At 36.2% G+C, this 27,099-nt stretch overlaps 1 protein-coding gene and 1 long non-coding RNA gene across 19 annotated transcripts in view; one reads left to right on the top strand and one right to left on the bottom strand.

The window, feature by feature from the left end:
* Positions 1-7,364, top strand: part of LOC102151923 — a 39,761-nt gene extending 32,397 nt beyond the window's left edge. For 2 of the 3 annotated variants that reach the window (XR_005355211.1, XR_005355209.1), the window contains 3 exons: positions 2,641-2,787; positions 3,955-4,053; positions 7,227-7,364. This is a non-coding gene — a long non-coding RNA (uncharacterized LOC102151923). Of the gene's footprint in view, positions 1-2,640; positions 2,788-3,951; positions 4,054-7,226 lie in introns of those variants that run through there. The other variant, XR_005355210.1, reaches the window with a different exon arrangement.
* Positions 1-27,099, bottom strand: part of ZNF438 (zinc finger protein 438) — a 402,501-nt gene that overhangs the window by 69,468 nt on the left and 305,934 nt on the right. For 14 of the 16 annotated variants that reach the window (XM_038529901.1, XM_038529900.1, XM_038529903.1 and 11 more), the window contains one exon: positions 21,345-21,422. Coding sequence is in view for 1 of the 16 variants with exons in the window: in XM_038529894.1 (XP_038385822.1) it covers positions 21,345-21,422 (78 nt within the window). In the remaining 15 variants the exon portion in view is untranslated. The remainder of the gene's footprint in view (positions 1-21,344; positions 21,423-27,099) is intronic. The other 2 variants (XM_038529904.1, XM_038529907.1) reach the window with 1 other exon arrangement.

The following is a 27,099-nucleotide window of genomic DNA, read 5'->3' as shown; positions in this document are numbered from 1 at the left end:
ACTCATGGGTATGGCCCACTTCTAGCAGGTTAGGTAGCTAGTGTCTGTGCAGTGAGTGTTGCCTCCCACAGATGGCTCTGTGTTTATGCTGAGGGATGGAGAGGAAAATGGCACCTGCCAGCTCCCTTGTTTACAGAGAAGTTCCCAACATGCTCTGAAATCAGTATAAACAGATCTGTCTCCTGTTTGCCCCTGGTTTTGTGTAAACTGCTGTTTTTATATTGCCTGTCCATATAGGCTGCCATCTCCTTAAGGGCAGAGACCTAGCTCTCATGTGTTCTCTTGGCTTACTTCTGTGCCACTAGCTTTTAAAGCTCCAGGCTCCAAGTCCCATTGGTTTTACAAACTCCCAAAACTCAGCCTCTTTGGTTTTTAAAGCCAAATGCTACGAGGATTAATCTTTCCTGTGAGCTCCCTGTTGCAAGGGCTCGTTTCTCTGCCTTGTCCATACATGCAGCTCCCTCCCTCTTGCAGGAAGCCTCCCTCCATCCTTCTAACCTTCCTAATCTTTCAGGTGCAGCTTCTTCTCTATATTTAGTTGTGGAGTTTGTTCCTCCAGTCTTTGGATCACTCCCTGGTTTACTGCCTTGGATGTGGATGATATCTAGTTGTAAACGTAGAACAGTAATAAGCGCAGGGTCCTCTCACTCTGTCATGTTCTTGGCTTCCCTTCTTTAAGTCTTTTCTCCATATGCTTTTCCTTAACTTCCCTCATACACTCTTAGTCAAATTTGTCCTCTTCCTGAAGTCTTTCTTTTGCTTTATTAAGGTTAATACCTTTCACATGATCCTCTTCCCTGGTATCTTTCACATTTCTACATTGGTGGCCACAGGTGAGCCAACTTCCCTTCATTAGTTAACATTATTTTCTTACTCAAACTGTTTTCATTGCTTTCTGTGATTTCCTTGATTTTCTGTGCCACTTCAGTATTAAGAGCAGACTATACCTCATCAGTATTAGGAGGCCTTTTTGTTTTTACCACTTTTTCTTCCAGTTTCCCCCTCATCTGCCTCTTTTCCTCCTCTTCTTCCCTTTCTTTATTATTACTAACACTGGCCAGCCTGAACTCTTCCTCTGCTTCTGTCTCTTCCTACCTGCCTGAAGGATGGAAATAAACTCTAAATTCTACTTAGTCGTTGGTAAGAGACAGAGCCCTAGCTAGGTTCATTAATAGGTTTGTAATCAGCTCTTTCTACATTTTCTGAAGAAATCTTATCCATGGTGTTACAGCAAGACCAAAAGACATCACATATTTGGGTAAAGGTAACTTACTCAAATCAAATGCTTCTTCATCATTCAACATATATACTAATACCTTTGAGCTCATTCTTCTAATGTTGATCTTGAGCTATAAATGACTCCAGCTATAAATTGTTTTTTGTTTGTTTGTTTCTCTTCTGGATATCCTTAAGTATTCTGGATTTTTATGTGCTTCATAGGCACTTCCTTCTCAAGAAGTTGCTATACCACCCTTTTTTCTTTTTCTGGGAGAAGCAAAATTAATAAAGCTTCATCATCTACTTAGCAGGTCCATCTGCTCTGTGAATAATAGTTGGCAGCCTCAGGCAATCAAACTGAAGAACTCAATTCATGGCCTGTATATCCAACTCTCTGGCTGAAGTACGAGGAGCAAAGGTCACTGTTAGCTCTCTTGCAAATAAATTCACTTCAGACTTCCACTTTTCTCATCTGTTGCTGTCACCCATAGAGGTCAAGAATAGCAATACCAGAGTATTTAGGCAATAGAAATCTTGTTTTAACACTGAACCTCTTTACAACTGAAAAAAAATATATAACATACTCCTTCAGATGGTTTTTCAAAAAGAAAGGTAGGAAACTTTTTTTTTTTTTTTTTTTTTTTTTTACCACAGCTCATGAACTAATAGCTTTCTTCTAAACTGACAGAGGTGATATATTTTTTTTTTATTTTCTCACCACCCCAAATATATTCAGGCTTTTTATAACTTAAATATATAAGGTCTCTTATGGATTTGATTTGTTTTGCTTAGGAAAAAAGTAAATGTTTCTGGGGAAGATTTCTGATAACTGTACTGATAGCAGAGTTATCAGCAAAGTTGATGCCCAAGATTCTACTTCATCATAAACTAACCTTTGAGACTGGTTACCTTGAAAACTTATTGGTTCATCCTTACGTTTAAGAAGCCAAACTGGCAGTGAAACAAGTATATTTATGTGGTTGATTTTCTTAAACATCTTGTCTTGGATCCTATCAATGATGAGATTGCTGAAAAGTTGTGACTCTTTCTAGTTCTTGGAAAAACCAAAGGCCTGAGAAATAGAGCAGTTCTTTCTAACCTATTCTTTTCTTGAAAATCTTTTAAGTATACTCTACTGTATGAAATCTTGCACTAAGTGAAATCTTTAGCCAATATAACTTTCTTCCTTATAAATAACTCAACCTATTTGCCTGGCTCCCCTAAAAAAATCTTTCTTGACTTCTGAAGTCCAGCAACTTTACTATAAAAACCCAATCACACAGTATGCCCAATTAATCTTCAGATTCTAGGTGTCTTTTATTTTAGAAAAGTTTAATCTCTAAGCATTAGTTTTACTGCATTAGCTTGGTTATTTTGTCTGCAATTATACATATGATGGATCTGCTCTGTCTTCTGTATCAGTGATCTACAAATTGAAGTACATTGGGGCTACACGAAGACTTTTCAAGAGATATGTGGGCACAGATAGTTTTAAAGCAATCAAATTCCAGATCCTCAACGTCCATCTTTTCTACTACTGATCTTTCTGCAAATGTACCTGTAGCTAAGGTATCAAGCCTGCCTCTTTCTCATTTCTTCTTCCCTTCCTTCACAATCACTTTTCCCACTTTAACAAAAGAAATGCATAGCACTCACTAATCCTAACTAGTGCATTTCCCTGGAATATAAAAACTCTCCAGAATGTCAAACCTGTACATCCTCCCTTTAATCAAAGTCGTACAATAATGATATGTTCTTCCCCCATCATATATGCATAGAAATAATATCAATTTTATTAAGAAATGGACTATGTGGGCCTGTTAGTATAAGTTTAGATATATAGTAGATTTGAAGCAGTAATGAGGGAATTTTTACTTAAGGACCTTATATCTTTCATACCCTTATTATTGTAAAAGAATCCATCTCAACTTTGGAAGACTTTAGTGAACACAAAGCAAAGAAATATTGAAGGCAGCAGTATCTAATTGTCTCTAGGCAACGCATAGTAAGGCTCTGTGCCATATCTATTTATCTATATTAGAATTAGAATTCAGCTGTGTGATGGTTGTCATGGAGACATATATTAACATACTTATTTGAGCTGAAAAATCAAGTTGGACGTTTACCCCGAGAGGAAGTCTGATTTGAAAGATAAACTTGAAACTGAAGACAAGCTTTGTCAATTAGATTAAATGACAACCATTTTCCTTAAATTGAGTGATCTACATTTATAGCTGCGAGGTTCTGATAATACATTTCAGACATATGTTAAGACAAAAATTACTCTAAAAACACACTGTATATTGGAAAATATGTATTAAAATTAAACAGCCTTTTCTAAGTATTTTGGGTTAAACAAGGTGCCTCTAAATAAAAGAATACTAAGTTTTAATAGTCATTTGAGAAATCTTAATTAACCATTTTTGATAAACTTCCTTAAACTGACAAAGTAATAATAAATCCCTCTGCAAGTCAGGTGGTTTCTAACACTTCGCTTTCTACAAGTGATTGAGCAATTGAGTTGCCAGTAGATAGATCATTATATGGTTTATAGATCATTTTATGATTTCTGGCAACTAAGCAGGATGAGAAAAGTTAATTAAATGATGCAGTTCTGATATATTGTAAACATTAATATTTTAAAACTAAAGATGTTACATCCTGCTTTAAATATGTATTTGACTTGGTTCACCTCTCATTTCTACTTTACTTTTCTTTTTTTTTTTTTTTAAGTAGGCTCCACATTGAGTGTGGAGCCGAGCACAGGGCTTGACCCTGAGATTAAGACCTGAGCTGAGATCAAGAGTTGGACACCTAACCAACCAAGCCACCCAGGTACCCCTCACTTCTCTTATTTCTAATCTCTAGGATCTATTTTTCTGTACCATCTCTTTTTTCTTACACTCTTTCCAATTATGTTTTCATTTCTTTGGTAGTTTTGTTTTTTTCTTTAACTTTGTTCCTGAGTTCTAATTTTATAAATTAGATTTACTTATAATTAATTTATAGGTTATAGTTTAACCATTTCCCATTTTGTGTATGATGTGAGGTAGGAATCCAATACTATTCTCTTTCATCTGAGCAACCTCTTGCCTCAGCACCATACACTGAAAAATCTACCCATCTCTCTCCCCAATGATCTACAATACCAATTTTGTCATAAATCTAAGTTCTATATATAGGTGGATCTGTTTCTGAATTTTCTGTTCTTCCCACTGACCAACATATATATCCTTACACTGGATTAATTATTAGTTTTATATTAAATCATTACATAAGGCAGGAAAAACACTTCATTCTCCAGGAGTGTCTGTAATTTTTGGACCATCATTTAAAAAAAATTTACATCAATACTTTATTGATAGACTTTTTAAAATATAATTTTCTATAGAATTCTTCTAATGTCTTTTTTTAATATCTTTGAACATAATCACATGACATTATCTTTTCTTTTTCATTTTTTATTAAGTTTTTGTTTTAATTCCAGTATAGTTAGCACAGTATTAGTTTCAGTTGCACAATATAGTGATTCAGCAATTCCATTTATCACAACAATTGGCTCTCCTTAATATCCATCACCTATCACCTACCACCATCCATCACCCCTCTGGTAATCAACAGTTTGTTCTCTATAGCTAAGAATTTGTTTCTTGCTTTATCTCTCTCTCTCTCTCTCTTTCTTTTTCTTTGTTTATTTGTTTTGTTTCTTAAATTCTATATATGAGTGAAATCACATGGTATTTGTCTTTCTCTGACTTATTTCACTTAGCATTATACTCTCTAGCTCCATCCATGTTGTTGCAAATGGCAAGATTTCATACTTTATTATGGCTGAATAATATTCCACAGTGGAATATTATATATATATATATATATATATATATATATATATATATATCTGGCATCCTCTTTATCCATTCATCTATTGATGAATGCTTCCATAATCCAGTTATTGCAGATAATGCTACAAAAAACATATGTGTGCATATACTCTTTTGAATTAGTGCTTTGGCATTTTTTGGGTAAATACCCAGTAGTGATGCAATTATTGGATTGTAGGGTAGTTCTATTTTTAACTTTTTGACAAACTTCCACACTGTTTTCCACAGTGGCTGCACCAGTTTGCATTCCCACTGATAGTACACAAGGGCACCTTTATCTTCACATCCTTGCCAACACCTGTTGATTCTTGAGTTTCTGATTTTAGCCATTCTGACAGGTGTGAGGTGCCAACTCATTGTGGTTTTAATTTGTATTTTTCTGATGATGAGCAATGTTGAGCATCTTTTCATGTGTCTGTTGGACCACTCCTCTTCCATATAAATCCAGAATTATCATGTTAGGCATTACCAAAATAACAACAATAATAATCAATAATAGTAGCAGTAGTAATAATATTTCAAAACCCCCAAGCCTATTAGGAATTTGATTTTAAGTGCATTAAGAGAATTAATACCTTTGCAGCATTTAGTCTCCCAATATATTAGTATAGCATTTCTCTCCATTTAATTGGATCATAGTATTCAATAGAAGTTCATAACTTTCTCAAAAAAGGTCATAGACATTATTTGTTAGATTTATTCAGTGTTATTTATATTGTGTTCTGTATTTCATTTTATATTGTAAATTGTGTAGTTTTAAAATTACATTTACTATAGTAACCTCACTGTGGAGAAACCTGACAGTAACACCACCTTAATCAAGTGGTCAAGGTTAACATTACCAATAACTTTATGTTGTATGATATGATAAAATCATGAGATCCATTCTACCAAAGACTTCACCACTACTCATCAAAAGTGTCAGGGCTCTGAAAAGTGAAGAGCAAAGAATAGCTGTAAATTGGTGTAAACTATGGGGATACAGCTACCCAAATTTGGTTCTGAAACAGAAAAAGGGTATCAGTAGAAAAACTGGGAAAATCTGAATTAAAACATAGTTAACATTATTGCACCAATATCAATTTCTTAGTTTTGAAAAAATACAGTGTAGCCACATACGATGTTAATTTTTCAGAATAAAATGTTTCTAAATTATATTCTCTGGTTTTATGTTGTTGCTGATCTATAGAAACATAATTGGCTTACCTATAATGGTTTTGTATCCAAAAACTTTGCTAAACTCTCTAATTCTAGGAATTGAGCTGTAGAATTCTGGAATTTTCTACATAGACAATTACATCAATTTGCCAATAATGACAGTGTTTTTTCTTCTTTTCGAATCCCATACACCTTTTCTTTAATGATCATCTTCTCTCCCTCCCCCCCCCCCCCCATCTCATTTGGCTGGCTAGGATCTCTGGTAAGATCTCTATTCTATTCTATATTGAATACAAATGGTGGTATCAGAGATCCTTATCTTTTAAGACTTAAATTATCTCCTCTGACATTGTAGCAACACTTTTTCTAGATATTTCTCCTGAGGCTAGGGAAACAAAAGCAAAAATAAACTGAGACTATATCAAAATAAAAACCTTCCACACAGTGAAGGAAACAATCAACAAAATTAAAAGTCTACTAAATGGGAGAAGATAATCGCAAATGACATATCCAATAAAGGGTTAGTATCCAAAATATATAAAGAACTTACACAACTCATCACTCAAAACCCAAATCATCCAATTAAAAAATGGGCAGAAGACATGAACAGACATTTCTCCAAAAAAGATATCCAAACGGCTAAGAGACAATGAGAAGATGCTCAACATCACTTGATTATCAGGGAAATGCAAATAAGAACTACAATAAGATATCACTTTACACCTATAATAGCTAAAATAAAAAACACAAGAAGTAACATGTTGGCAAGCACGTGGAAAAAAAGGAACCCTTGTACACTGTTGGTGGGAATGCAAACTGGTGCAGCTACTATGGAAAACAGAATGGAGGTTCCTCAAAAAATTAAAAATAGAACTACTCTGCAATCCAGTTATCACACTACTGGTTATTTACCCAAAAAATACAAAAGCACTAATTGAAAGGATATTTGTACCTCTATTTTTATTGCAGCATTATTTACAAGAGCCAAGTTATGGAACAAACCCCAATGTCCGTCAATGGATGAGTGGATAAAGAAGTGATGTATCTCTCTCTCTCTCTCTCTCTCTCTCTCTCACACACACACACACACACACATTATTCAGCCATCAAAGGGAATGAAATCTTGCCATTTGCAACAACATGGATAGAGCTAGAGAATATAACACTAAGCAAAGTAAGTCAGTGAGAAAAACAAATACCATGTGATTCCACTCATCTGTGGAATTTAAGAAACAAAACAAAGGAATGAAAAGAGACAAACTAAGAAACAGACTTTTAGCTATAGAGAACTGATAGTTTCCAGAGGGGAGATGAGTGGGGGAGGATGAAATAGGTGATGGGAATTAAAAGAGTACACTTATCTTGACAAGCACTGAGTAATGTATATAGAATTATTGAATCACTGTATTGTATATCTGCAACATATTAATATAACACTATATGTTAACTATACTGGAATTAAAAAACTTTTTAAGGGCAGCCCCAGTGGCCCAGCGGTTTAGTGTTGCCTTTGGCCCAGGGCGTGATCAAGTCCCACGTCGGGCTCCCTGCATGGAGTCTGCTTCTCCCTCTGCCTGTCTCTGCCTCTCTCTGTGTGTGTCTCTCATAAATAAATAAATAAAATCTTAAAAAAAACCTTTTAAAAAATAATTATCTCTTTTGATGGCCAGAGATAATCTTAATTTCATCAGAATAATCTAAAAAAACAGTTAATTGGTTTTACTTTGAACATCACCACAGAGATAGCAATGTCATTGTAGGGTTTTTTAAGTTTTAAATACTGACATGTTTTGGGTGTCTGGGTGGTTCAGTTGGTTAAGCAATCTTTAAAAATAAATAAATACTGAAATGTTTATTCAAAAGGCATAAAAGAGTATAACACACACAAAAGGAAATAACATGAAGACAAAAAAGAAAAGCAATATGGTATTATGTTATTAAAACAAAATAAAAGCTGTGCCATTAACCCTGTTAACCTGTAGACATTAACACTGTGCAAATTTTACCTTCCCCCTGTGTCACAGTGTGGAGCTGTCACTGAGAAGTGACTGCCTAGCCAGAGTCGACATTTCTAAACCTTCTCCCCACCTACCCCCATGACACCAGGTGTGGCCTTGTGAATAGTTTTCCTCCGAAGGATGTCAGTGCAAGACTGTCATTTCTCAGGTTCACCCTGAACTTTTCAGAAGCACGTGAGGTGTGTTCGTGCTCTTTCCCCAACTGCTAGAGGACTCAAAGGCCCAGGTTACAGAAAGTCGCCTATCAATCAGGAATGCCTTCAATACATTATTTATTAGGAATAAATATATTTTACTTTGGTTTAATCTATGATATTTAAAAGCAGTACCTGCTGCTCAGGTAGCTTTCACTAACATGAAAAATGGTATCTTTAAGTGGGGGTACAGACCACACAAAACAATCTAAAATATATGGCAACTGCTCAGAAGCCAGGCAGCAGGAAATAGAAAAACTGAGGAAAGGGTGGGAAGATAGTTGTGTCATGTAGTCACAAAAACTTAATAAAAATATTACTTGCCAAAAGGAGTCCATGGTTATAGAAGTAAAAAAGTGGTTCCCTCTAAGGGAACCAAGCAGGGAATTAACTGGAAAGGGGCAGACATCTGGGGTAATGGAAGTGTTCTACATCTTATTTGGGACAGTGGTTTTACAGGTGTATACAACTGTCAAAACTCATTGAACTGAATGCTTCAGAGCTACATGTTTGCTTTATGTAAATTATACCTTGATTTTTTTAAATGCCTGAGACAGCTTCAGAGACACAATGGCATCTACCAAGTGTGTATCTGTGGGGTAAAGGAGATGGAAAACAGAATAACAATATTACCTACTGCTTTTCTTGAGAATTTACAAGCAAGGAATGCACACAGGCAAAAATAACAGACTGGAGAATAGAAATGAGAGAGAATAAAGAATCCAGAAATTTGGAGGCTACAAGGGTTAGAAATGCTGGCTGCTTCTGGATTTCATATGGTAAGAGAGAAGGCTGAAACGCTGTGGGCAAAAATGGCCATCAGGTTTTCTCTGGTAAACAGAGGAAGTCAGCCTTGCCGCAGATCAAGGTAAGTATGTTACCTTCCATGAAACGTATTTCAGATGACTGTATGACAGCACCCAAGAGGTAAGAAGGCAAGAGCAGGAAGAAAGGACTAAGGAAGCAAAACAATAAAAGTGGCTGGGATGTTTTGGTGCACTTTTTGTTTAGAGTGACCATACAATTTATTTTCCAAGTTAGGATAGTTTTGAGAGTGAAAGAGGGAATTCTTACATACCGTGCACAAGAAATATATATAAACTAAGACTCCTTCTGCCAGACAGGACATGTAGTCACTCTATTACCAGCACAAGGAATTAACTACAAAAAGATAGATTAAAAAAAAAAAAAAAAGATAGATCAGAGCCAATTAAATTTCTGAGGGGATAACATGGACAAAAAACCCACAAGCCTTGCTTATGAGCCTTTAACCCATCAAACAAGGTTCCCACAACCAAAACTGCAGGGACAGAAAGAAGGAAATAAAGGTTACATAACCTCCATGGGGGACATATTGCCCAGTGTCCACCTACGTTGACTTTGGAGGAAAATAAACAAGGGAGAGCCTTCTGGAAGGCAGAATTATGTCCTAGAGAATAATGAACAATAGAATTCCTTCTAAAGAGGAGGACCACAGCCTAATCAAGGCATATCTTCGATCCTAGTAAAAAATTCTTCAAAATATTTCCTGCCACCTCCTGTTTTTGTCACTGTCAAAATTCCTAATTCTAAATATTCCCTTGGCTTTAGGAAATTAAACATAAACTTGGAATTTGCTGAGTCCAAAGCAATAAATTATGGGCACTGCACATAATTTGGTGGTGGTGAGAATAAATCCAAAAAGTCTTTTACAAAGATCACTGAACTGACTGCCAAGAGGCCATGATTCTCTGTCAAACTTCACTATTAGCTCTGTAACCCTGGATAAATCATGATTTCTCAGGACTTTAGTTCTCTCACTTAGAAAGTGAATAGGAGGATGCTTTCCAGTTCTAATAATTCTAATTTAAAGTTCCAGACCTCACTGAACCAAAAGAACTACAAAAATCTTCTATAAAATGTCATTACCTGAGAATAAATACATAATAAACTAGTTGGTCTGATTTTACAGCAAAAGCAACCCAGCACAATTTGAAAAAGTTATATTGGCAAGAAAAATCCTGGCACTCTTTCATTTCTTAATTTCTCTATATTATTTTGGTTTCATTATAGTACATTAAGGAATAAAACATAACTTTTTTTTTTTTAACTGGAAAGGACACCTACCTTCCATTTCATTAGGCTTTAGAAACTAATCCAAAAAGAAAGGGGAAGCTGCATTGTACCTAAAAATTTCAATTCTTTTATAGTATGTGCAAACTAAAAGCTAGAATATTTTAAAAACAAAAATGAAATTTGGAGTAACTTTTAACCTAAAGATAGATACCATAATAAAAAAAAATTAGCTATAAAGTCAACAATAATCACTGAATCCTAAAAACATTATTTTGTTCAAATAACTAAAACTTGAAAAATATATCTGCTATATTTTAGCTTTTGATGCCCCTTCTAATTTTCAGAAGAAAATCCCAATCAGGACTTTGTCTTCCTCACTGAGAGAAGAGAATATAAAAACGATATTCCATATAATACTTTGTTACTCATAATCATTTAGCTTTATACATGTATTAAAAATAAGAGCCAAACATTTTAAGAGAGTAAGGCCCAAACTCTGTCACTTGAAACCATGAGATGCTGGCACAAAGAAACAATGGCTAATATTTTACAAGTCCTGCTATTATATATCCTAGTATTATCAGTAAGTTTCTAACTCAATTACAGTTATTGATTGTCACTGATTATAAAACTATGGATACATTAAGGGCTACTATATAAAACAAGAAATATCAACTCTATTGTACCTTGAGAAAAGTTCACACTAATACTCTGTTGGGTGAATTAGTGAATCAAAGAAAAAGAAAAATAAGAATAAGTACCATGATCATACCTCAAATCTCTGAAAGAAAAATTTACAGATATACCTCAGATTATATAAAAATTTCAGTAAGTCAAATGATGGAAAGTTGTGACATACTTTTAAAAACCATTTAAGAAAATAAAATAAAATAAAAACCATTTAAGGAAACTATTTAGAGATAATTGACAACAGCAACAGGTAAAGGAAGATAAGCCTTTGTTATGATAAAAATTACCCCTTAAAAATATACTTCCCAGGGTGCCTGGGTGGCTTCAGTGGGTTGAGTGTCTGATTCATGATTTGGGCTCAGGTCATGATCTCAGGGGAGTCTGCCTGAGATTCTCTCTCTCTTCCCTCCCTTCATCCCTCCCTGTCATGCTCTCTCTCTCTCTCAAATAAATAAATCTTAAAAAAAAAAATACTTCACAGACTTATATGTTTCCATATCAACACTGATGTTAAGTCCCTCATTTGCTTTTATTCAAAACACTTTGCATATGACAATTTTTTTTTCTTCTCTGGAAACTTTAAGGCTTATCTTTCCTTCTGTTCTAGGAAATGGTCTTATATATTATTTCTTGGATGATTCTCTCCCATTGTCTCTTGCATCAGTGAGCTGCTACTGGACCTGCTAGATTATATCACTAATGATTCCTTCCTCAAATTTACCTTTCAAGAGCTCAATGAATTTCTTTCAGTCTTCAGATTTCTAATTTTTGAAAGTTATTTCCTACTTTTAAAATTTTTCTTCCCTTTAATTCTCCTTTTTAAAAAAGACTATTGGGATCCCTGGGAGGTGCAGCGGTTTGGCGCCTGCCTTTGGCCCAGGGTGTGATCCTGGAGACCCGGGATCGAGTTCCACATCGGGCTTCCGGTGCATGGAGCCTGCTTCTCTCTCTGCCTATGTCTTTGCCTCTCTCTCTCTCTGTGTGTGACTATCATAAATAAATAAAAATTAAAAAAAAAAAACATTCTCTTTAAAAAAAAATAAAAATAAAAAAGACTTTTTCTATGCAAAATCTTCTCACATTTTCAAAGACAACAATTATCGTTTCTTTGGTTTCCCACTGCTATTTCCCTAGTTTTTGCCTCTTCAGAGGCCCTCATTTGTGTTGACTTTATCTCTGCTTGCATACTGGAGGCATTCCCGAATATCTGGTGATCCTTGGATGCCTATTTTTATTTAAGTGTAAGTTATTAGTAAAGCAAGCTGGCAGCTCTGTCGGTGGGGGTGAGCTTGTAAAAGGTGAGCTTCACTGAAGAGCAGGCTGGCTTTCTTGGTGGCGGAAGCACTACAAGGTCTTCTCCCTGGGATCATTCTGTTTCTCCAGAGAATCCTCCAATACTAGGTTTGGTAATTAGATGTTTGGCTCCTGGTGTTCACTCTTCCTGTATCCCCCAAGCTTACACTCTTGCTAATTTCAGCTTCTCCAGAGATTAAACCTGCCATCTTCCGGGGGTGGGGGGTGAGGGGAAGTACTCATCTGACTGGGGTGAGACAACGACCTGGCTGTGCAGCTGACCATCCATGTGGACCATCATGCTTTATCTCCTCCTTCAGCCTACTCTGATACCCCTCATTGCAGAACCTGCTACGGCTCCGTGAGGCAAAACTGTTTCCTGACATTGTTTTCCTGCCCTGCAGGTACTTGGTTCTGCCTTCCTCTACTCTACTAGGTCACAGTATCATATACTTTCTGTGTTCAAATTTATGAGAGTTACTGATGTCACCCACTTTTTATCAAAGAAAGAGCTGGAATTTTTGTTTCCTATTTCCTTTGAGTTGGATGGATATTCCAGTAGAAGAAGGCAGAAAGTCCTTCATGTGCCATCTCAAGATCAGAAGTTACAGTTTAGTTTCTAAGTTAGCTCACACACCATTTGTAATGGTTGAATTTACTACGGTTTTAGTCTGCTCAGCACACATTCCCATGTCCTTTCTTCTAGTTCCTTTGAAGAAAGCCTCCCTCACCCCACACTAGGGTCACAAGACAATGCAGCTCTGTGGTAGCATTGGTAAACATACCTTAGGCTGGCCCACCAGATTGCCCCATTCCCTGGGCCATGGTAATTCCTCATCACATGTAGGGTCATATCTTCTCTAAGGCTGATAGCTGGCCGGGTGGCCTGACAAGTTCTCTTCCTGTTGGGATCGCTAAACCAGGAAGATGGCAGTCTCAAGCTGCTCGTGGTTATTTCACTGATCATATGCCTTTCTGAATAATGACAAATAAAGAAACCCGCAGAGCTGAAAAAGGGTCCAGATGAGATCATTGGAGCTCCTAGCTGCAACCATGCCTGAAGCCAGATGCACCTCTGGAAACCATAGTTATATAAACAATTAAGCTCCTTTTATTTTCATAAGCTGGCTTGAGCTGGTTTTCTTTCACTTGCAAGCGAAGGAGTCCTGATGAATTCATCATTTAATCAAAATGTTCCAAATTACTAACACTTGAACTATAAAACACTACTTCTTTGCCAAAAATTAAACAGCCTAACTTCTTTTATTAAAATAAAATCACAATCATAAATAATATATACATATGTCCCTTTTATTTGAGTATTCTCATGTTTTCAGGGTAGCAGTTATCTTTGAGAATGAGTCATGTATATTCTGTAGTATTACAAACCTTATAGCCACTAAACTACAGAATTAATTTTCCTCCATGTACTTCAAGAAGTCTCGTCATTTCTTAAAACCTTCTCTATCAGAGCTCTCAGTTTTTAATAAAGCTCAAGTTGCATGGTTATCTTACATAAAGGCTATGTGGAAAAAGAAAATAATATATCTCAAAATATTTCCATTAGGAGGAAAAGTCTGGTTTACATTCAAAAAATTATTCAGCCCCAATCTCTGACCTAAAGACTGGAAACAAGGATATTTCCAACCCAAGTATTTGTGGGAAGGAGGTAGACGGTAATAACATGCTTCTAAGGAGATAGGTAGGAAAGCTCAGAAGTCATGTATTTCTTGGATGCACTCCCTGGAGTAACTTCGCCATTATTATCTACAGGCCATGTGCTTGCCAATCCAATGGTCAGTGTCTAAGTTTCGGGGTTTGAAGTTCTTGCCTGGGTCTTTATTGGTTTCAAGTATATATAGAGGCTAGGAAGGTAATTTCAAAGAATGAAGAAGGTAAACATTTTTAATGTATTGCATAACCTCATCTGCATTAAAAAATATTCTTATTAAAATTCTAGTGTCTCTCACCTCTCTTCTTTGATTGGTTCAATTTTTTTTTTCATGCATCATTTCTGTCTACTGTTCCTTGTTCATCCATGGTTTGTTTCACAGTGCTATCATAAATAATAGTTTTTTGGCACTGATACTCTAAATTATGTATAAGAACTAATAATAATGATAAAAATAGTTCAGTTTATTGAGCACTTAGTATGTGCCATGGACTGTTCTAAAATGATTTACACATAAAGTTATTTTGTACTCATTTCAATCCTATGAGGTTAGGTACCATTTTCCTCACTTTATAGATGAGAGCATGGAGAGACACTGAGAGGGGTAAACAGCCTATCCAAGAGCACATAGGAAATAAGTTGTAAATATGAATACGTGTACTCTGTCTCAAGGATCTCTGTTCTTAAGCTATTACTCTGCTCTGTCCAAAGAAATATGCCATCCTATTATGGGTTGAATTGTGTTCCACAAAATATTATGTTGAAGTCTTAACCCCTGGTACCTGTGAATGTAACCTTATTTGGAATTAGGGTCTTTGTAAATATAATTAGGTTAATATGATGTTATACTGGGTTAAGTATAAATGCTTTATGATTGCTTTCATAAGAAGAGGAAAACCTGGACACAGAAGAAAGAAATCCATGAGACAACAGGGCGGAGATTAGGGTTATGCTGCCATGAGCTAAAGAACACATGGGGCTACCAGAAGCTAGAACAGGCAGGAAGGAATGTTCCTTAGAGGTCTCTGAAGGAGCATGGCCCTGCCAACACCTTGGTTGCAGACTTCTAGCTTCTAGAGCAATAAGAGAATAAATTTTAGTTGATTACAGCTACCCAGTTTATGGTACTTTGTCATGACAGCCCTAGAAAACTAACACTGTCTTTCACTTATACTGAAATATACCATCCTATCAACCTGTTATTTCCAATTTTCACACAGATGGTAGTATAAGTAACATTTAACTTTCCTCTTAACTCTATGTAAAGAAAATCAACAACCAGGGGTGGGGCTGTGAGAATGGAAAAACACAGCCTCCCATCTAGTAGAGGCAGCTTCTTTTCAGCTCTAGCTGATTATTGTCATATAGAAAGGTAGTACAAAAGTTACCAAGTCTTCAGTTTTCATGAGAACCCAGAAATGTGGATTTGTACATTAAATTATTTCACAAGTTATATTAGTAACTAGTTAAAATAACACTAGTTAATAACTACTTCCTGTTTAAAACACTGTGCAAACGTGACACATCTATGGACTAAATATGACCACGATTTCTGCTTTCTATGTTTGCTTTATTTTTTATGTCCACTTTCCCTTTCACTCTACTTGACCAGTCCCTAATTGAAGTCATCTAGCCACCAGACCTAGGACTCAGGCATAGCATGGGTGTGTGAGAAGCCATGTGGTAGTCAGCACTCCAGGACTAGAGAACCCTCTCTGAGGTACAGTGGCAGATGCAGAAGAGTCCTACACACTTCTGAATGGGTGCACTCCTCTGGATCTGGATCTGGAGTCTAACACTATTCCTCTATTCTGTCAGCTGGTCTTCCTAAAGCTTTTTTTTTTTTTTTTCTTTTATCTTTGTTAGTCTGATGGATAAGAGACTTAGAACTTTACTGGGTACAACTTTGGGGTCAGTCTAGGATTTGACCTTGGTACTGCTCAGGCTCACTGCCATTTCACTCATAGCACTGTGCTTATAACTTAATTAGTTCTCCAAACTTCTTATCTCTTGTATGTATACTTGAAAGAAACGCAAGTGGATTGCAATAGCTCATAGTTGCCTTTCAGTGTTCACCCTCCTATAACCTATGAAAGTTGTCCAGAAATCTGGAAGCATTTTTGAAAAGGAGTTCTACGAAATCAGTTTTATAAAATGTAACTTTATTTCTCAGGCTTGTTTTAAAAAAACTTCCAAAATATAAAGAATTGTTCTGATACTGTGAATATCAACTCTAGTTCAAGAAGTCTATCACTATATAGTAGCCTTAGAGAATCTCCTGAGTCCTCACTGGATATGAACATGTCTTCAGTATCTACAGGAGTTCAGACCTATTTGATTCAGTATAGAAACTAATGATTGCTGCTGGTAAGGGAAAGAGAAGTACTTGATATATTGCCAGAACTCTCTCTGCTACATTGAGATATTAAATTCAGTGAGGCAGTTTGGCACACTGTGGTGTTTGGGACCTGCAAGATCGACAAATATTATTTTGGAAAGTTTGTAGAGCAATGTTAAGAAGTGAAATACCACAAAACCCATCCAAGTTCATCTTCATTTAATGGTTTGGGGTTTTTAAGTTTATTTTTTGCTTGAATTAAAAATATCTCAATCTTCCATTCCAAACCTGTAAAATCATACGGAAACTCACTAACTTGTGTTTCTCACAAAACCTCAAATGGTCAGTAAAGCTGGTTTTATCCCTACCCTACCCCCACCCGTGACAGATGAAGAGAGTGAAGCCGAGAGCCTTAAGTAACTTGTTCATGGTTGTTAGTGATGGAGCTAGAAGCTGGCATGCAAACCCCCTGACTTTGAGTTCAGTGACCCTTCCCACAAATAAGGCTTGCAGACTTGGAAGACCAGGCTGCTCAGCCTTTAGGATAGCCAAACCTGTGATCAAAATTGCCCTTGATGTCTGACATTAGATAAATCTTTCAAAAACTCTGTAAATCTGAAGCTTCTCATTTGTAAAATGGAGTTAAAATAATAAAACCCGTATAAACACCCCAGTGCAGAGTGGGGTCACCAAATGTCAGTTCCTTTCTCTCGCTTTCTCCTACAAGATCCCTTAAATCTAAGCAGACCACTCATTCTCTGGTTAAACATTTGGATGATTAGTGAAATCTTAAGTAGCCATAGAAAACTAACTAAAGATGCAGAGACACTGATGGTTCAACACTAAGTTCATTGTCAAAGGCAAAGAAGACCACGGGAGAGGTTGTTGTCATGCTTGTGCTATTACAGAACTGCCAAGAGAGTGTCTTAAAAAAAAATCCATGATGTTGAGTCTTTTTTTAAGGAGGACAGGTCACATCAAAACATCATACCTTGAACTTACACTTCTGCCATGTAATAAACATGGCTCATTGTTTCCAAACACAAAATATTCAGAACACATCAAAGAAGGATGAAATGCTTCCAACTTATGGCATTGTTTGAGACTCCAAATATGGGTTATCCTAACAGCTGTCCTGTCCTGCAGCAGCCAGGAGTGGAGTTTCTAGGATCATGGGGCTTGTCAGTACCATGGAAGAACTTAAATGCTGACTCCTTTCTACCTCCTGTCTGCTGGCTCACTTGGGTGAGGAAGAAGTAGGGGCATGCATGACCAACACTACAGGGGATGGGCCTGAATAAGAGGTAAGGGACTACACTAATTGTGTATGCGGGAGGAGAGAAGTGTAAGCTCACAGCTGCTAATGTCAGGAGGCATTCACAGGCCTACTACCACAAAAACTAAGTAATTAGCAAATCTGACGCTAAAAATATTAACATGCATAACGTGATTTAGAATATTTCTTCAAATTTTAACTTAATGCTAGGGAATTATATGCCAATAGCTGTCTTATATTTCTGACTCCAGCTCTTGGCACCATCCTGCAGAACTGGGGTTGTGTTATTACATATGTGGGTGGCTATTAAATGCTTTTTAATGACTATGTTAAAGGTCATATTCCTCATACACATAACTTGACTATTATGAGTTAGACATGTACATGAGTAGACAATGGTCTCCTTCCATTAAATGCAAACTGGCTGAAATTACTGCTTAAGTTGCCAGGTTGTAGGAGAAAAGAGATCAAATTAATGAGGGTTAAGTTGTATAATCAGTTTATAAAACAAATCATGGCGAGGTCAAGGCTGACACCGCCAACTCCCACACATCTAAGTACCCTTCAAAATGTGACCTCTGTTTTCCCGCCACCACTGCTCTAATTCAAGCTGTTTCTTATTTCTCTTCCATTCACATGCAGTTGGTAAATCATTTATCTTGGCAAACATGAATTCCACCATGTCACCCATCTCAGAAACCTCTGAGGACTCCCCACTGCTTGAGACACAAAGGCTCAACTCCTCATCTAGGCATTTATGGCTCTCCTAAATTTGGCCCATCTTTCTAATTCAGTGGTTCTCAACCACTAGGGGAGCTTTAAAAGATAAACAGGTTTACACCTTGTGCCCCAGAAATTCTATTTATTAATTCTGGGGTAAGATCCAGAGACTAGTATTTTTAAAAATCTCTCTGGATGACTTTTATTCACTGCCAGCATTGAACCAATGGTGTAATTTTCACACCTATTATTTCACCCAACATGAACTAATAAACCTTCTGTTCCAGCCAGTAAAGCTGATTTGTTTGTTTGTATCCCTAGTTCTCCATTCATGCTGTTAATCCAACCTGGAATATCATTTCCTCTTCTGGCTCTTTATTTAAATTTAAATCTTTGCCATTCCTCTAAGACTAATATCCCACCACTATCTTTACAACCATTGTGAATCATAACAATACTGCCATTCTGAAAACCCCAAGAGCATGTTATCTTCATGAAGTACTTTATGGCAATTAATAACATATCGTTTGCAATGTGAGCATTTTTTTTCATACTTCACTCCTGCCTCCTGGAGGGAAAATAAACTTTTCATAATATCTTTGGTTCTCATTCCCTAGCCCCGTGTACCTTGAACTTAATGAAAGCATTAAACATCAAGCATTCACTCATGTGCTCAAAGCTTATGAAGACTAAACAAATTAAAGTCCTAAAATTTATAGAGTATATTCTTAGAGACTGACAACATAAATTATAAACCTTCAGGGTTGTTTATGCATACAGTGATGCGTTTTTCATGGAAGCATCACTATGCCCGTGCAGAAATGATAATCACTTGTCCACAAAAGCTGATACGATGTCAAACACATGGTTGGCTGATGCCTAATAAATGTGTTTTTCCTATAGATAAAAGTATTTTCCATGTTTATATATTCAATTTCCATAAGTTCACAGAACAACAGAAAGGGAAAAATAGTAAAACAGTTCATAATGTGTCAATACCTGACTTAAAATGACCCACCCATGTGATAAAACAGTAGAAGAATCAGGATAGAATCAAGATAGGGGATTATCCTCATCTACTGCAGGAAGGACCAAAAGAGCAAGTATTCCCTTGCCCTCAGTTTAGAAGACATGTGAGTATCAGTAACCTACAGGTAAACATCTCTTATGCAAATACTGAAAACCAAAAACTACTGGTAGGAGAGTATCTAATATGCTGAGTCACTGCCAGAGCTCCAGCTCAGGCTCTCCTATTGTTCAAGTTGCCCCAGAAAGGTACTATTCTGCTTCTAGGGCATGGGAGATGTGATTCCACTTTCAGAGCTAGAACTTCTCTACCAAACAGCGTTATGCATGGTGGCTTCCTGTAGTTAAAGTAGCCCTGGTACTTATGAATTAAATAGTCTTGGGAGGACTGGCTGAAAACCTAACCACTATTTATAACATTGTTTTTTGTAGGAAGATGTTTTCTGCATTCCAAATAACAGAATTAGATATGAACTTCTAGAATACAGTTTGTTGCTTAGATTAGGAACTGACTGTATCTTATTAAGTACACTATGGTCAGTATTTTCCTAGGGTAAGATGGCAGTGTGGAGGCTTGCCAGGAGTCCATAAAAGGAATGAACAGTTGCCATGAATATGGACCATATGTGACTATAAGGATGAAAGAGAGGACAATGAAAAAAAATCCAGACACATTATTAATTTATTAAGCAAGTATTTACTGAGCACTATTGGGGCTATGCTGAATGCTGGGAGACACAAAAATTACTCAGATAAGAAGCTGGATTCTATAGTCCTTACAATCTAAAATAGGAGATAAGACATACATAAACATAAATAATAAAGCTGCCTGGTAAAATGTGCAATGATAGGATAAAAACAAAATATTAGATGAAGTCAGCAGAGAGAGTTAGTGCTTCAGCTGGAGCAATCAGGGAAAGCTCTATGGATGGGCTTGCACCTGGGCTGAGTTTGTACAAGATTTCAACAATCATAGGATGTAGTGAGGGGGAAGCGGAGAACACCATAAAGAAAACATCAAGAAATATAGTACACATCAAGCCATGGAGGCATTAAAAAATGGTGAGAATTCAGGGAATAGGAAAGAGCCCAGTTGGTTAAGGTGAGGGATATTTTTAGGAGCTGGTTAGAGGGCCCTGAATACCAGGCAACAGAACACAGATTCTATCCAACAGTGCATAGGGAGCCATTAAAAGGTTTTAAAAGTACTGGAGTACTATATGCAGATCTACCTAGCAGTGGAATACAGGATGGAGGAAGAGTAAATGAAGACAGAAGACCATTAGGAGATAATTATATTAGTTAAGGTTGGTTAAGATGACCTCTCAAAGCTAAGCTTTTGAATAAATAAACATTTAAGGTTCAAGTACTAGTTCATTACTAAATACCTCCCTCTAATGATCACAAACATATAAATCATTTAGAAAAGCCGTACAATGCCTTAAAAAACTGTAAAATGTAGTATTAGCTATAATGGAAAAACTACCTTTAAAAACATTAAGTTTGGCAAATAGTCAGGACCTGATGAGTAGACTTATGTAAAATAAAGGAAGATTCTGAGGTGTTAATCTCATTTTAAAAATAATACCAAGAGTTTAAGCATTATATTTTTAATAAGTGCATGAAACTTAATAAGAAATAATCTTTCCACTATTTTCCAAGGCCACTGATTCAAAATACAAGGTGATTCTAAGATATTCAGAGAAATTTCAGAGTTGATAAAGTATCAAAGGTACTGAACTTATAATTCTTTACAAGTTACATCAATCTTAAATTGGTGTTAAAATGGATACGAGCAGACTTACTTGAAGTGATCTGACTTAGCAAATGTCTTCTAAACTTCAAATTTTCAGTACTGGATAAGACACGGCATCCATCTCTATCTGAAAAAAAAAATGTAATGGAAGTAATGAAATTGAAAGAATTGATAGGTAGCTTACAGAAGCCAATTATATGATTACACCTTAAAGACCGTAAGAGAGTTATATGAAGTACTATAAAACTCACATTACTTATACTATGCATAATTTAAGAACGTCAGATAAAAATCTCAAGCTATGTTCAAAGACTTCTAAAATAGGAGATATAATACATTCCCTTCATACATTTTTATGTCAATCTCCTCAAAATTCTGAAAAATATATTATTAGATATTCAAGCCTGATTCACACTGAATTCTTTAGTCAATAATCAAGCCCTCTTTGGAACTAATATCATGGAGAACAGGGAAAGATGAAGTTGCATAAGAGACAGTTTGGGTCCTCAAGAAACCCAAAAGGAGACAAACATGAACAACTCCGTATCAAGGCAGATAATAAGTGCAACCAGTAGTATGAGGTGTATGGGATTCTGGAGAGGGTTAATTACTAAAGGAAAAATGTAAGAAGGCTGTGTTATGGGCTGAATTATAGCCCCACCAAATTCATGTAGTAACGCTCTCATCTCCCGTATCTCAGAATGTGACTATATTTGAAAATAAGGCCCTTAAAAAGGCAATTAAGTTAAAACCAGGTTGTTGAAGTGGGCCCTAATACAATCTGACTGGTGTCATACAGGAAGAGATTAGGGTACACAGAGAGGACCAGGGATGTGCACACCAGCAGAAGACCATGTGAGGACACAGCAAACAGATGCACATCTGCAAGCCAAGGGGGAAGCCTAAGCAGAACTCAAACCTGTGGGCACCTTTATCTTGGATGTCTAGCCTCTAAAACACCAAATAAATTTCTGTTAAGGTACCCAGCCTGTAGTATTTTGTTTTGCAGACCTAGCAAACTAACATTCTCTGTAAAGTAAAATTTAAATAGAGTTTTAAAAGGACTTTTAATAATTGGATAAAGGTAAGAAACAACATTCTATGAAGAAACAAAAATTATTTCAGGCATATGGACCAAAATGTACAGTGTGAAATAAGTCACTATACTTCCATAATATGACTATAGCTTGGTTGGGGATTGGAAGGAGGAAAAGAAAAGTGAGAATGGGGGTGGAGGGAAGGAGAGAGGGAAGAAAAGAAGGGGACTGTAGGCCAACAGATAGATAAGGACTAGAATTAGGGGTTCAGGTCATATTGTAGAAGGGGTTGAATACTGTATTTGGTATGTGGGGTTTTATTTTATACATAAAAGGAGCCATCAATGATTTTCAAGAGAAAGCATGTTTAAATTTGTATTTTAGAATGTTGGCTCTGGTTTTAGAATATGAGTTACTCTGAAAAGATCCCAAAGGCAGGTGGGGTGGAGGGAAGGAGAGAGGGAAGAAAAGAAGGGGACTGTAGGCCAACAGATAGATAAGGACTAGAATTAGGGGTTCAGGTCATATTGTAGAAGGGGTTGAATACTGTATTTGGTATGTGGGGTTTTATTTTATACATAAAAGGAGCCATCAATGATTTTCAAGAGAAAGCATGTTTAAATTTGTATTTTAGAATGTTGGCTCTGGTTTTAGAATATGAGTTACTCTGAAAAGATCCCAAAGGCAGTGAGACCTGTTTTGCTACTGCCATAGTCAAAATAAGAAGAAAACAGGGCAACTGCAATGGAAGTAAAACGTTAAAAATTCACTGAAGATATGCTTGAAAATGAGAAGCACTCCATCACTTATGCTGGACTGAGAACTGAAATAATTACCACTGTTCCATTATACGGTTAAAAATGCAGTGTCCTGGGTTTCAATAGGCCTTTCTTTTCAATCACAACCATGCATTGTATGTATCAACTATTACCTTAATAAATCAAGAAGTCCAAAGACTTGCCTCATCTCTAATATCTGACCCTAGAACTTGAGAGCTTCAACCTATAATCAGCAGAAACCCTATACTCATTTCCTCAAAGGAGGCACCATTTCAGAATCATCTGTGTGGTCTCTCTTGCTACAGCAAGTCAATAAAACAGTTTGCTTATCTCTTAAAAGGTGTATAAATTTATCTGAGAAGGGAGGTTTCCACAAAAGACGGATGTCTTTTGGACAGATGATTTTATTTATTTATTCATGAGAGACAGAGAGAGAGAGAGACAGAGACAGAGACAGAGACATAGGCAGAAGGAGAAGCAGGCACTCAATCTTGGGACTCCAGGATCACGCCCTGGGCCGAAGACAGGCGCCAAACTGTTGAACCACCAAGGGATCCCCATTTTCTTATTGAATTGACCCTTTTATCATCATAAAATTCTCCCTTTGTCTTTCATTATAGTTCTTGCTTTAAAGTCTACTTTATCTGCTATTACCATATTAGACTTCTTTTAGCGTTTGTGCAGGGTACCTTTTCTTCTCATATTCTTTTGTGCAAGCTGAACATAGTTGAGTCTTTTTTTAAATGTAGTTCAAAATGTTTTGGCTTTTGGTTGGAGGACTAAACATATTTACATGTAATCAGCTACTGATATTTAAAACACCTTATTATTTGTTTTTTATTCATTCCATCTAATCTTTTTTCTTCTTTTAATTAGTAAATTTTTACTGCTGCATTTTATCTGTTAGTTTTAAAAATTCTAGTATAGTTAACATATAGCATTATATTAGACTCAGGTATACAATATAGTTTTCCACAGCAACTGCACCAGTTTGCATTCTTACCAACAGTGCACGAGGGTTCCTTTTTCTCCATATGCTCGCCAACATGTATTATTTCCTGTGTTTTTTATTTTGTGGCAGGTGTGAGTTGATACCTCATGGTAGCTCTGATGTGCATTTCCCCCTGATAATGAGTGATGTTGAGCATCTTTTCATGTGTCTTTTGGCCATCTGACTGTCTTCTCTGGAGAAATGTCTGTTCATGTCTTCTGCCCATTTTCTAATTGGATTATTTGTTTTTTGGGTGTTGAGTTGTAGAAGTTCTTTATATATTTGGATACTAACCCTTTATCAGTTACATCATTTGCAAATATCTTTTCCCATTCAGAAGGGTGCTTTTTAGTTTTACTGATTGTTTCCTTCACTGAGCAAAAGCTTTTTATTTTGACAGTCTCAAGACTTTATTTTTCCTTTTATTTCCCTTGTCTTAGGAGACATATCTAGAAAAATGTTCCACGGCCAATGGAGACATTAGTGCCTGTGCTCTCTTCTAGGATTTTCATGGTTTGGGGTCTCACTTTTAGGTCTATTTTGAATTAGATTTTGTTTATAGTGTAAGAAAATGGTCCAGTTTCATTCTTTTGCATGTAACTGGCCAGTTGTCTGAACACTATTTGTTGAAGAAATTATCTTTTTCCCATTGGATAGTCTTTCCTGCTCTGTTAAAGGTTGATTATATAGTTGTGGGTGTATTTATGGGTTTTCTATTCTGTTCCACCTATGTACTTATTTTTGAGCCATTATCATACTGTTTTGATAACAACACTTTTGTAATATAATTTGAAGTCTGGAATTGTGATACCTTCAGCTTTGCTTTTCTTTTTCAAGATTGCTTTCACTCTTCTGGGTCCTTTGTGTTTCTTTATAAATTTTAGCATTGTTTCTGTTAGCTTTCTGTTCAACCACCTTTGTACTTTTTAAAAGCAATTACAAATACTTCCTTTAATTACTACACTTGACTTTTACCACTTCCTAACAAGACAAAAATATTGGTTTTACTCCATTTATACCTAACTGCTCATTGTTCTTTTTTTTTTTTAATAAGATTTTATTTATTTATTCATGAGAGACACAAAGAGAGAGAGACAGAGACACAGGCAGAGGGAGAAGCAGGCTCCATGCAGGGAGCCTGATGCAGGACTCGATCCTGGGACCCTAGGACCTTGCCCTGGGCCGAAGAAAACAGCTAAACTGCTGAGCCACCTGGGGATCCCTGCTCTTTGTTCTATGGTTTCATTTATTTTATCCTACATATGTTTTAAGCCTGAAAGATATTGTTATTACTGCTTTAAATAGGCAAAAATCTCTTATATTTACTCACATATTTATGCTCTTCATTTTTTTCCTAAAGTTATATGATCCCAGTTGGGGTCATTTTTCTTTAAACTGAATACCTTCCTTTAATATTGTTGTACTATGGTTCTACCTGTAATAAAGTCTCCCATCTTTTGTCTAAAAATATCCTTATTTTGCCTTCATTTTAATACTTTTACTGGGCATAAAGTTTTAAGTTGGCAATATTTTTCCTTTCTGAACTTAAACTTTAATGATGTCATTCCATTGTGTTCTAATTTTAAAAATTTCTGTTAGAATAGTCTGCCGTAAATCTTATCATTGCTCCTTTGAAGTTGCTGTGGTTTCTTTCCTTGGGTTAAGATTTTCAACCTAGTTTCTTCAAGTTTCATTATGTTGTATCCACGTGTGGTTTTCTTTATATTAATCTTGCTTGGGGTTCATGATGTTTCTTGAATTTCTTGACTGCAGATTGCAATCTTTCATCAGCTTGGAAAATCCTTGGTGACTATCTTTTCAAATATTGTTTTTGGGGATCCCTGAGTGGCGCAGCGGTTTAGCGCCTGCCTTTGGCCCAGGGCGCGATCCTGGAGACCCGGGATCGAGTCCCGCATCGAGCTCCCTGCATGGAGCCTGCTTCTCCCTCTGCCTATGTCTCTGCCTCTCTCTCTCTCTCTCTGTGTGACTATCATAAATAAATAAAAAAAAATTCAAATATTGTTTTTGCTTCTTCTCTTTTCCTGGGACTCCAATTATATGTATATTAGATAAAATGATCCAGTCCCATATGTCTCTTATCCTGTATTGTTCTTTCCATTCTTGGTTTTTTGTTCCTGTGCTTTAGCTTGTATATTTTCCCACTGAACTGTTCCTGAGTTTACTTATTCTAGTTAAGTTTTGGTTGTGCCTACTATTATTAAAAGCAAATCTTAACTTCATATATATTTTTCAACTCTAGAGTACTTATTTTTTAGAGATTCCAACTTTCTGTTGCTATTCTTTGTCTTTTCCTCCATTTTTAACCACTTCCTTTATTTCTTTTAATATATTTATAACTGATAAAATCCTTGTTTGATAGCTCCTGTATCAGTGTCACTAACAGATCTATTTCTATTTCTTTTTGTCCTTGGATTGATTAATTGATTTTTACTTTTCACATCTAATGTAACTTTTTAGTGTATTCTTAATACTGTAAATGCAACTAACATATAACTGTGCTGGATATTATTTTTTCTTAATAGGACCCATCTTTTCCTTTATTAGACAGGCAGAGTAAGGAGATGATCTCTTCAATCCAATCAGTTTACTTCTGGTATAAAATATTTCAAATGTTAGAAGTCTGACTACTCTAAGACTACCATGCTTTTAGAAAGGTCATGTGAACCTAGAATTCCACCTCTGCCCAGGCACCATATATATGTATAAAGAGATCTTGGATCCTCCAAACCAATTCACCTATCCAGTGATCTCATTCAATGCAACATGAAATAGAAAAATCAGAGATCTGCCTTAATTGCCAACCCACAGAATCATAAGCTATATAAAACAATTGTTTTAAATCACTAAGTGTTACAGCAATTTATTATGTAATAACAGATCATCACAACAGTGACTTTTGTAGTTTTTTTAAGTTGTTACAAGGGCCACAATGTCTTGCCACCACTTTCTATAACCTAACTGGAAGCAAAAGCCTAA

The sequence above is a fragment of the Canis lupus genome, chromosome 2, assembly GCF_011100685.1.
Source record: "Canis lupus familiaris isolate Mischka breed German Shepherd chromosome 2, alternate assembly UU_Cfam_GSD_1.0, whole genome shotgun sequence".
In the NCBI taxonomy this organism is placed as follows: domain Eukaryota; kingdom Metazoa; phylum Chordata; class Mammalia; order Carnivora; family Canidae; genus Canis; species Canis lupus.
The sequence above is the reverse complement of the archived record's forward strand: the minus strand, read 5'-3'. Positions and strand labels throughout refer to the sequence as shown.